General features: G+C 62.8%; 1 protein-coding gene across 1 annotated transcript; it reads right to left on the reverse strand.

Annotated features, from left to right (window-relative positions):
- Positions 1–862: 862 nt before the first annotated feature.
- CASKIN2 (CASK interacting protein 2) lies at positions 863–11,899 on the reverse strand (the record flags this gene model as incomplete). The annotated part of the gene is made up of 19 exons (XM_084238924.1): positions 863–1,014; positions 1,400–1,622; positions 1,709–3,190; positions 3,341–3,479; positions 3,579–3,680; positions 3,759–3,869; positions 3,991–4,082; positions 4,186–4,246; positions 4,331–4,452; positions 4,566–4,827; positions 5,271–5,365; positions 5,569–5,677; positions 5,985–6,093; positions 6,269–6,399; positions 6,484–6,579; positions 6,669–6,814; positions 7,220–7,317; positions 7,854–7,905; positions 11,806–11,899. 19 exons carry the CDS (start codon positions 11,897–11,899, stop codon positions 924–926), a joined length of 3,615 nt encoding a protein of 1,204 aa, XP_084095050.1. The 3' UTR covers positions 863–923.

The following is an 11,899-nucleotide window of genomic DNA, read 5'->3' on the forward strand; positions in this document are numbered from 1 at the left end:
ATGAGCCTTCTAGGAATGAATGTAGACTGGTTTGTATTAAAACTTGTAAATTGCTTAAGAAAAACCTGTGACTGGTCCATGAGGCTTCAGCCAGTGAGGGAACCCCAAAGATGAGGCGGCGGGGGTGGGGGTCACCCGAGCCTTCCTCCTCATCCGAGGTGGTGCGCGGCGTGGCCCGGCGGTGGCGGCACAGACCCAGACACACAGCTGCTCGTGCGGCACGACACGTTCATTGGTGTTAGTCGGGGGAGAGGTTAAGGTTCCAGAACTGGGGCCTGGGCCACGGTGTCAGGCTCCCGCCCCCAGGCTGGCAGCGGGCACTCCGGCTGCCATCCAAAGCCCCTCCCCACTACGTCCTTTCAGGCAGTTATAGATAGAATAAATTCCATTTAAAATATATGCATTTCTCTCTGCTTAAAAAATAACATTTACAGTTGAAAAAGCTTGGACTTCAGGGTTCTCTTCATAGTGCCCCCACCCCTGCAGGAGCAGGGGCTGGCCTGGGCACTGCCACCCGGAGTGGGCCTCCGGTGGCTTATTTACATGTCCTATGTACACCTGTAGGGGACCTGCCAGGCACGCCACACCTGCCGCTGTCAGAGCTCCAGGAGAGCGGGTGGCAAGGGCACCTTGGCACAGAGACTCGGGACTGGGGGCAGGGGCCAGAGAAAGCCCTCCAGATGCAACCGCCTCTTTCTCCCTGGGGAGGAAGTTCTTACCAGGCCCCCTTGCAAGGGGCAGGGCTGTCTGGTCAGATTACACAATTGGAGGGGGCTTTGCTGAGAGGCCAGGTTCTGACAAGTCCCCTGCCCCCCGTGGGGGCTGCTCCCCAAGCACCGCGGCGCTGACAGCTCCTGGACCAAGCAGCTGGCATCTTCTGTGCTGGGCAAAGGCAGTGGACGCTGCAGCACTGCAGGCACAGCTCAGTCCAGCATGGCATCCAGCTGGTCGGCCAGGGCGTCGAACATGGTGCTGATGTCATCCAGGATGTGCTTGGTGGAGGTGCCGGGGGTGCTGCGGAGGAAGGAGAGGGCCAGGTCAGCTGATCGCCTGCGCCTCGGAGGCGCTGAGCTTGGGCTGAGGCCAAGCCCTTCCAGTGCATCTTAATTCTTACAGCCCCGGGGCAGTGGGTAGCACCATCCCTAGAGCCAAGCGAAGCTCGGAGGGAAGTGACTAGCCCAAGGTCATTTGCTGCCCCTTGGCAGCCACCAGGGTACCCTGTAGGTCAGACCTGGGTCACTACAGAACCTGGGTTCTTCCCATTCCACAGGGGCCTCCCAGCCTGAGCACCTGCCTGTGGTGTGCTCCCCAGCATTCCCAGGACCCCCCGGAGGGGGATCTGGAAGTGTTCCCACCCCACGGCCGTGGCTCCCCACAGCCAGCACCCGGCACCCCTCACCCTTCTCGCTCCTCAGTGCCAATGCTCTTCTCCGCAGCCCTCAGTGCAGCTGCCAGGGAGGAGCTGGTCTGCTCCAGTCTCTGCTGTGCCCGTCCGCAGCCTGCAGCCCCGGTGCTCTCTGGCCTTGGCGGGGGCACCGGACGGGGGCCCAGCCGGGGAGCCAGCTTAGGGCCAGAAAATGCCAGCTGGGTGCAGGCCACAGACACAGGCTTTGGGGCTGATCCTACAGTGACAAAAAGGTTGGCCTGTGAGGTAGCTGGGCGGGATGTCCGCCCGCCGACACAGCCTCTCCCACAGGCCCCACCTCACCTGCTCCAGGCACCTTGATGAGGGCAGCAGGGGCAGCTGGCACAGCCGGGGCCTCAGTGTCCCCATGCCGCCGACTGCCTGCTGAGTTGTCCAGAGCCGGCCCAGGGCAAGGGAGCAAGGGGGTTTGGTTTGAGGGACTGGGAGAAACAGGGGCTGGGGCTCCTGGAGCCGGAGGGCCACTAGGGTCAGGCCGGGGCGGGCTGGGAGCCGAGGGGGACTCGCTGAGGGTCTGGGAGGAGGGGGGCGCAGGGGGGCCAGCTGTAGCACTGGCTACTCCAAAGGCCAGAAGAGCTGTCTGCAGCGGTTCCCTCTCCCGGCACTTGGGCCTCCTCTTAACGGTGTCGGACTCTGTGAGGTTGAAGTCGAGGCCAGCAGGCACAGGCGTCTCCCGGGGTGGGGGGCCCGCTGGCTTCGGCCGCTGTTTGATAGTCAGGTTCCCCTCCTCTGCAAACGGTAGCCCTTCCCCTGAGCTGCCCCGAGATGGGGGTGTCCCCTCAGGCCCTGGTTCCTCATCCTCTGTGTCTGATGCAGGGCCCGTGGGGGCCAGCGGGCCAGGGGGCTCTGATGGGCCAGCTGGTTCACTCAGTGTTCGCCTTCGCGGTCCTGACGCCCCTTCCTTGGGCCCGGGGCTTGCATCTAGTGGTGGAGGCTCAGGGGTGGGGCCAGAGACAGAGCTGAGGCGCTTGGGGGGTGGGGGCGGGGGGCCTTTGCGGCGTGCCCGGAGGGCGAAGGACTGGCTACGAGGAGCCCCTCGGGTTGGGGTCGGGCTGGGGCTGGTCCGTGCCAGGGCGCTGCGTCCAGGTCGCCGTGTGAGGGTGGCGTAGCTGCCCAAGGTGCTGCCTGCAGGCCCGTTGTCTACCTCGCCCTCTGCTTCCCCCTCAGCTGGCCCAGGGCGGCTCAGGCTGTGGGAGCGGCGCTTGGGCCGAGGCGGGTCTGGAGGAGCAGCAGGGGATCCAGCCAAGTAGGAGAAGGCTCGGGGTGCACCAGGAGGAGGCCCTGGGGCTGAGCTGGAGGGTGAGCCCTGGGGGTACATAAAAACATAAGGGGGGGCTCCTTGGCTAGGAAGTGGGGAACAAAGTTTAGGTGGCCGCTCTATGCCTTCTGGAAGATTCCTCTCCTGGGGAGAGCTGGGGTCTCCACCACTGGGCTGCGTGGCAGGCTGTTCCTGTGAGTGCCCAGACCCGCGTGAGCGTGCTCCAATGCTCTCCTGGCTGGGGGAGCGGGCAGGGGGCAGAGGGAGCGGCTCAGGGCCTCCCCCTGCCATGGCCGCCTGTAGTTCTGGGCTCAGCTCGCTGCCCTGAAAGGTGAGGAGACGTGGGCCAGCCACAGGGGGGCCGTCCCCGTTCTCTAGACCCTCAATGGTCATCAGTTCCGGGCCCCTGGCTGGCCGGCAACCCCCTTCGCCGGGGGCCTCCCCCTGCAGCAGGCCTCGCCGGAGCTCCGCCAGCCTCTTCACCCCCAGCATAAGCTTCTTCTGATGACCTGCAGGGGCGGATAGAGGCGGCAGGGTTGGCTGAGGCTGGGCAGGGTCACCTAGTCCCACTGTCGCCATCCTTTCCTTTTGGCCTGCACCCTGAAAACATTTTGGAGCCCCTCAGAGACATGCGGGGGCCCAGCAGGAGCAGTTCTCACCGAGCTTATTGACGCCGATCTCCTGCAGCTCCTCCCAGGTGAGGTCGGCCACCAGCCCCATGGAGTCGTAGCCGCCGCTCACAAGCTGCTTGTGGTACTGCGGCAGCCCCAGAGCACACAGCCACTCCAGCAGGTCCGCCTGCAAGAGCGCCACCGTCGGAGCCTGCCCGCCGCCTCCACCCCAGCCAGGGGAGCAGCACAGCTGAGCGGGGGCCCCCCGGGCCCGCCACCCACTCACAGGGATGTAGTTGGGCAGCCACTCGGCGATGCTGAGCTGCGCGATCTCAGAGGCGATCTTCTTCCTGTGCCCCGGCTTGGTCACCCCAATGGCTGTCAGGTCCTGCCACACAGAGGCAGGCCATCAGGTCCCCTGCCCTGCCCACCGGGCCCTCCACAGCCCTCCTGCAGCAGCCCCTACCTCGGGCGTCATGCGGCTGATGGTGGGCACGTCGTAACCAGCCTGCAGAAAGTGGGCGGTGTAGCCCTCCAGCTGGAACTCACTCAGCCAGTTGTGAATGGCCTGAGCATCCTGTGGCAGGGGGAGGGCGGAGGTTGACCCTTCGGCTGCACCCCACCCTCTGCCCCAGCCTCCTAGCGGCCTGAGGCCCCGCCCCCATGGGATCCAAAGCCCAGCCCCGCACACGGCACACCTTCCCCTCCAGCAGCTGCTCTGGCCTCACGTCCTGGGTGAAAGGCTGCTCCCCTGAGCGGTAGCTGGCCAGAGGCCGGTGGCTCAGGTTGTCTTTAAGGAGGGAGAGAAATGGGATCAAAGGTGGCGGGATGAAGGGGGGCCAAGCCCTAGCTTCCCCCCCACTGCTAAGCCCGGTTCCCTCCACCCTTCCTACCTGCCAGGGGTGGGGGGTGCAGTCCCGGCAGTACCAGGTCCTCTCCCGCCGAGGGCAGTGGCTGGAGAGAGGGAAGAGCTGACTGCTGGGGGCACTGGCAGCAAGGGAGGCCCCTCTCCTGGTCACCACACCCCCTTCTGCCTACCTGGGCATTCTCAATAAGGAGGCTGGTGCCATGGCCGTTGGTGCCCTCGGAGCTCTGCCCGCTGCCAGCACTGCGGATGCTGCCTACACTGCCCTCGCTGCCCACACTATTCCTGTCACCTGCTGCAGGGGGAAGAAGCGAAGCGGTTCGAGGTCAAGGTGGCCTTGCCAACAGCTGACTGGCAGCCTGCCAAAGTCAGACGCCCACCCCAGCCCGTCCCTCCGGGAGGATGTACCTGGGCTATCTGGGCTGAGGTCCCCTCGTGGGAGCTGGCCATAGGTAAGAGGGTGCAGGGGATCATCAGCAGGGGTCTGTGGTGTCCGGGAGAAGCCTGGGCGCAGGGGGGCAGGTGCAGAGGGGACGCGTGGCGTGGGGATGCCAACCCGCTTGCTGACAACCTCAACGATGCCTGGGGGGAAGTAGCCCACCCGGTCCGTGCCCCTCTGGCTCTCGTGAATGTGGCCCTTCCAGCGGCCGTCGGGGTGCTGCTCTAACACCTACAGAGACAGGGGAGGTGGGTCACTCACTGCACCAGGCCAGGGCAGGCAGCCAGCTCCCCTCCAGTTCTTCTGCCCCCAAGAAGAAGTTGGCGCTGATGCCCAGGTAAGCCCACAGCTCTGTCCCCACACCCAGCATCCAGCCCCGTTCCCCAAGTGCCTCCAGGGCTGACAAGCACAAGCCCAGAGCCAGACTGGTTCAAATCCCAGCCCCACTGTTAGCTGCATGAACTTCGATGGCCACTTTAATTCCACTAAGCCCCAACTTTGTCACCTCTAAAACAGGAAACAGTAGAGCACTTACCTTACCTGGATTTGGGAGGAATTCAACTAGACAGTGTCTCACCTAAAGACCTTACCACACAACCTGACCCACAGCAGCTGCCCAGGTCAGTGACAGCATCACTAGTGTCTGCACAGAAACACCTGCACCAGGTCCTCACCGTGATGACGTCCCCCGCTCGGACATTGAGGGCAGTGGGATCATGGAGGTTCCAGAAATCCTTGAGTGCTCGGACCTTCAGGATCCCCGAAGCCTCTGAGAGAAGGGGAGGGGAGGGCAGACATCATCTGGGGGTCGTTAGGGCGCAGTCCACCTCTCGTGTCCCCTTCGTGACACTCACCATCCCACAGCACCTCCCCTGACATGTCCCCTGCTCCAGGACATCTGTTCCTGCTCCACTTCTTGGCACCCAAGGGCGCTCTCGCCCATGGGGTGGGTCTCTGCACACACGCACTCACCCCGCAGCAGCTGTTTGATTTCCCGGCTGGCCTGGGAGGTGGTGAACTGGTTCACGATGTCCAGCGCTGTCTGGTTATAGGTGTTCCGAATGTTTACGTCCACCCCGCCCTGGGGAGAGCACAGCGGGGCATGTACTAAGCACAGTGCCTGTCACCCCCTACCCCCGCCTCACCCCGACCCAGGAGGTGGGCAGTATTTTCCAAGTTTACAAAGAAGGAAATAGAAACACAGCGGTGGGTTAGGGACCAGCTCAAGGTCACTCAGATAGCAAGAAGCAGGCGTCTGGCTGGAACCAGATGAATCTGCTCTCCAGCTGCTTAGCAACCATCCATGCATAACACCGCATGGAGGGGAGACCCTCCCAGGCCCCCAGTGGATGCGGAACCTGGCACTGCCCACACCTGCCTGCACCCACCTCCAGGAGCAGCCGCACCACCTCGGTCTTGCCGTACAGCGCGGCCTCGTGGAGGGCCGTGCCCGTCTTGGTCTGGCGGTTGATCTCAATCCCAGCTTTCAGGAGCTGTCTGTGGCGGGGAGGGTGAGTCACTGGGGTGGGGGGACAGGGAGGACACTGACGGGTGGGGGCTGGGAGATGGACGTGGAGCCGGGGTGATGAGGGCAGCAGGGCAGGACACCAGAGGATACTGCCGGTCCCACAGGAAGGGGCTAAGGGGGGGCTGGGCGGGTGCTGGTGGGTACCTGATGACCTCTCTGTGGCCGTTCTTGGCAGCCAAGTGCAGGGGCGTGGTATAGTTGGGGTCACACGGGTCCTTGGCTTCACCCTCCAGCAGCGCCACACACAGGTGGCTGTTCAGTAGCAGTTGGGCCACCTGCAGCAACCAGCGCCCAGCTAGAGCCTCCTCCTGAGGCCCATGGGTGCTCAACCCCAGCACCCTCAGGGCTGCAGGCCTCACCTTGAGCCGCCCGAATTCACAGGCCAGATCCAGGGGTGTCTTCTTGGCCTTGTTGACCAGGCACGGGTTGGACTGATGCTGGAGGAGCATTTCCGACTGGGGTGGGGGAAGCTGAGTGAGGGGTCTGGCTGGGCAGGAACCCTGTGCCAGCACAGACCCCCATTCCAGCGCCTCGGCTCACGTACCACCTCGTAGTGCCCGTACTGGGCGGCCAGGTGCAGCGGGATCTGCCCGTCCAGCGAGGCGGCGTTCACGGCCGCAGAGGCCCGCAGCAGCAGCCTCACGGGCTCCAGCCGGCCCTGCCAGGCGGCGTAGTGCAGTGGGCGCATGCCTGGCAGGAAGGAGGGGGCTCTGAGGGCGGCCCTGGGCTGGCGTGGGGTGGGGAGGCCTGGAGCAGGCCCAAGTCACCCCCGCTTGACAGGAGACATCTTTAGGGGAAGCTACGCTGGCTTGGGGTGGTTTGGTCAGGGAGAGGTCAGTCGTGCAGGGCGGAGGCCAGAATCTCACTGTGCCCACCAAGGGTGACCTGGTGACCTCAGGGTGGTCACACAACCTCTCTGACCTTGAACCTCCTCAACAGGGGAATAAACGTCAGCACCACCCACCACCCCAGGAGATACCGAAAGGTGAAACATTTGCCAATCCAAGGAGCTGGGGGCGGCCTCTGGGGTATCACCACCATGCAGCAGCAACAAGCTCTGCCCAAGGGTCAGGTGGGGGCACACTGGGGTCTCACCATTGCTGTCCTTGATGTCCACAGTGGCCTGAGCCTCCAGCAGCAAGGCTATGAGTTCCAGGCTGCCCCCCAAGGCAGCATGGTGGAGAGCAGAGAAGCTGGTGTGGGGGTACCGAAGGTGGGGGTGTCAGTGAGCCACCCCCACCCCCAAATCCTGGTCTCCCATACTGGACCCATCCTGGGCGCTGGCAGCGATGAGCTGCTTGCTCACTGCACCCCCAGCCTCCCACCCTGCTAGCCCCGCCGTGGGAGCGCAGGGCGGCCGGCGCGGCATGAAAGGGCTCAGTGTCTGGGCTGAGAGGCCTGTTTGTCTGGCCTCCCCCTCTTCCAGCCGGCCCAGGGGAGGGGGCCGTGGGAGCAGGAGCCCGAGGGCTCCTACCCTCCAGGGAGAAAAGGGGGCCCAGCAGGAATCTGACCCAAGGAGGCCCCTCAGAGAGGCCGTCGGGCCCGCTCCCTTGCTCAGGGAAGCTCCGCAGGCGAGGGACCCCCGCCCCTCCCGGACACAGGCGGGACCCAGAGCGCTTGTCGGCAAACACACTCCAAGGACCAAGCGTGAGAGCAGGGGGCACTCTGGGCCCCAGGTCCTCCCTTGTCCTCGAGCCCGCAGCGCTTCCCCGGACGGGGCCACACTTACCCGTCAGCATCCTGGTAGTTGACGTTGAGTCTCTTTGTGGAGCCGAGGAGCTCTGAGGGTGAGAGCAGGAGGCGTCAGGGCACCCTCGGGTGACCCGCCCTCACTGCACTCCCATCCAGTGCCCTGCCCCCACCCGTCCAGCTGACCTCTCGGTGTGCAGGCCAGCACCTGCCCCATGGCCATCAGCCTTCCTGTCCTTCTGGCTCCCAGCCTGGCCCACCTGCCCGTCAGCTCAAGAGCCCTCAGCAGAGGTGCCTGGCCCAGCCTGCTTATACAGCCAGCGAGGCAGGGAGGGGGCACTGGCACGCGGGCGCTCAGTGGACAGCCCCACGAGCACATGGTTTGCATTCCTGCCTGAACGGGCCGGGCGGAGCGAGTCTCATTGTCTCCCTGGGTTGGGGGTGCCGAGAGCCAAAGGAACGCGGCTCCAGATGCTGGAGCGTGAAGGGCAGACGCCAGGCTGGACTTGGCCACGGGGCCTGGCACCATGACACCCCCCGAGTGCAGTGCGGTGGAAGAGGGGGCATCAGACATGGCGCCCCAGCTTGGCCATGCACTTGGCACCATGCGAGTCACTAAACCTCTCCAGCACGGTGTCCCCCTCTGAGATGTGGGCCGACCACAGAGCCTGCCCCCAGGGTGGCGGGCACAGGCCTAGCCCATCAGTGGGCACAAGATGGGAGCTGGACGAGGGGCCTCTTGCCTGGAGCCACGACCCAGAGCTGCCGCCCTCAGCAAAGGCTGACAGATCCCACATCCCCTGTCAGGGGGCCTCTGCTGCCTGCCCCGCAGGGTCTGGTGAGATGTCCTCACGGGGGTGGGGGGGGGCCGGGGTGCCCTGCTGAGTGGTGGCAGAGGAACTGGGGAACAGGCAGTATGCGGCTCCCTTCCCCCGCCAGGACGGGGCAGACGATGCAGGTGGGCTCCGCAAGCGAGCCTGCCTGGGGACCGGGCAGAAGTCCACGGGCGATGCGGAGGGGCAGGGAAGGGAATGCAGGCGGCCCCTGCCTCCTGCGGGAACCCACCCCTGCCGGGAAGGAGGAGGCCTTGGCTTAACCCAGGCTTGGCAGGATGCCAAGTGTACTGGCCCAGGCCTGCCCCCCAGGCCCTGGTGGGCCCCTGAATACCCCTGCAAGGGAGGACCTCATTCCAACAGGGAGGGACCGACCTGGCTGTGGGGAGCAAGGGCCAGGGAGGGAGGGGACAGCGACATTTTGGGCTGAGCCAAATCCCGCGCCACCAAAAAGGTAAATAGAGAGTCAAGGAGTGAAGAGTGATGAAGAGCAGAGGGGCGGGGCCTCCGGGAAGGAACACGGGTCCCCCCAGTCTTCCTCTAGCCCCCTTGGGAAGTCCTTGTCACTTGAGAACAGTGGAAAGAACAGTGGGTTCTAGAAGCAGGAAGTGCATGGTTCCAATTCTTTCTCCCCTCTTACTGGCCGTGTGACCTGGGCCAGCTAGGGAACCACTCTGAGCCCCAGTGAGGACAGGGGGTCAGAAAGGGCGAGACACAGAAGGTCCTGCATCCCATCCCAGCCCCCCACCAGCCTGGACAGTCTGGTGTGGCTGAGAAGCTCCCCCCATACCCCGGGGACGTGGCAGGACAACATGACAGGAGGGACGGGAACAGGGGCAGGGCCAGGCTGGGTGGTTCTGTTCTTTCCAGAACAATGGCCGGAAAGGCGGCAGGGGGAGGCCCAGATTGACGGGGCCGGGGACCTAGGGACCTTGGCGGAGGGTTGGGGTTCCTGGCAGTGGCTCGTCACTTCCCCAGCAGCTCGACCTTCTTCCATGGCTGACTCTGGAGGTGGAAGGGTCGCTCCTGATTTAGGCCTGGCCAGAGGATGTGAGCTCAGCGGCCACCCCAGCCCACTCCGCTTCCTCTGGCCAGAGAAGGAGGTCCAGAAAAGGGAGTGGGGGAGGGAGGGAAGCAGGGCAAGGCCAGGGCAATGGCACCCCTCTCCTCCCAGCCACCTGCTCCCTCTAGCCACCTGGGTGGGCAGGGAACGCAGTCCCCAGAGAGCAGGCCTCCGATGGAGGAGGCTGAGGGAGCACCTCTCCTCTGGTCTGTGGGCGGTCAGAAGCCACCCCTCAGAAGGAAGAGGGGTGCCCTGACACCTCCCTTTGGGCAGTTTCCCTTTGTCTTCCTGTGGGAAGGAGCAGGGTCCCAGTCTCCCTTCTGAGATCTGCTCTGGCATCTCCACAGACGCAGTGTAATTTCAGCAAAGCCCCTAGCTCTGTGACGGTTCTAATTCTGGGGCAAACGGGGAGCCTATACTTCCAGCAGAACCCCAAGGCAATTCTGACGCAGCTGAGGTGGAAGCCCAGGAGGGACAGGCTTGGCTCTGGCCTGCCACACAGCAACCCCACACAGCGACTGTGTGAGGTGGGCAAACCAACCCTCCCTGACTCAGTTTCCCTGTCTGCAAATCACGGTACAGAAACATTCATGTTACAGGGAATTGGGGGACTACAAGGTGTCAAAAACTGTGAGGGCTGCGAATATCACATGACAATCTTTTTTGGTGCCAGCTTCCCCAGCTTCTCAGAGGACAGGCTGGGTAGCAGGGCATAGGCTCCCGTCACTCTGTGCCCTTACTCCATGCAAGTCTCCTGGGGGGCCTCTTTCCCCCAGACATTTCATTTTGGGAGCAGGTGACCTTCCTGGAGCCCACAAGCCTTGGCTTTGGAGTCCCTGCTGCCAGCCTGCAGGCCCTACCCACGTGCCCTCACCTGGAGGCCCCAGGGCTGTGAGGCCAGCAGCAGCCCTGTAGGTCGCCAAGAACAACGCAGAGGTGAGAGGAGGAACCTGGGCCCTGGAACCTCCCTAGCACCTTCCCCATCATGACCGTGTTATATCCACTTTCGAGGGCACAGCTCCATCTCCTCCCTAAATCCTGGACCTCCTGCCCTGGTGTGCAAGGAGGAGCCCTTGGCTCCCAAGCCCTTAAATCCCTCCGCTGGCACCCCTCACTCCCAGGTGCGGGTGGGGATAATTAAGGTGTCTTCAGGTGACCTGGGACTTTCTTTGCACAGGGCCAAGATGTGTCTTAGGCCTCAAGACCCCACACTCAAGAGAAGACCTGCCCACCCCATCCCCTTCTGGTAGCAGGAACCATCTCAGCTGGTTTAGAAACTCAGGGTGATAAGTCCAGTGTCCTCCTGGGATGGCCCAGAGAGCTCACCCTGAGGCCAAAGGCCTGATATCTTAGGGGTTCACTGCAGAGGTGCCCAAGAGATGAGGCCACAGAGAAGGCTCCAGGAAATTAGCTTTATCCACACCCCCAGGAAAGAGCTTAGCAGGGAGAAAGGGGCTTCAGCAAGCCATTACAGTGTTGAACTTTTTAAGTGCAGAATTCTCCTCTTGGAAAGTTATTTTATAGGAAAAACACACACAAAGAAAACTAGTTATCTTACAGGCATCCCCATTAAACCAAGACAGAGGTGGAGATGTTCTGGTTGAAGTGAAGGGGGCAGGGAGGGGGGTGGAGCTCTATCTATTCAATCTTTCCTGACCCACTGCCAGAAACCCTGTGGCTCCAAAGAACACACAGGGAAAACCACCTGCTAGAAGGCAGCTCCATGAGGGCGAAAATTTTGGTCAGCTTTACTCATTGCCTTGACCCAGTGCCTGGAACAGGGCCTTGCACATAAAAGGCACACAAAACAAAACAAACAAAACAAAACAGAAAACCCTTGAATCAATGTACTTCAGCCCTTTTACTTTATAGGTGACGCAACAGGCCCAGAGAGGTTAAGCAATTTGCCTAAGAACACACAGCAAGGGGGGCCCGACTTCCTTCTCTGGCTCACCCTCATAGAGACACTTCTTTTCTAGAACAAGATAGTCCTCCCATCCCAAGTCACCAAATCAGTGACCCCCCCCCCCAAGCCTTTCTGTAGCTGGGGGACTCCAGATTGTTCCAGAGGGACAGCTCACCCAGCAAGTACTTACTTGTCTTTGCTGCCTTGACCTTAGCCACCAGTTTCTGCACACCAGTCACGTCTCCATTCTTGACAGCGAGAATCAGGTCCTGCTCACGACCCAT

This window comes from Talpa europaea, assembly GCF_964194135.1.
Source record: "Talpa europaea genome assembly, chromosome: 7".
Taxonomy (NCBI): domain Eukaryota; kingdom Metazoa; phylum Chordata; class Mammalia; order Eulipotyphla; family Talpidae; genus Talpa; species Talpa europaea.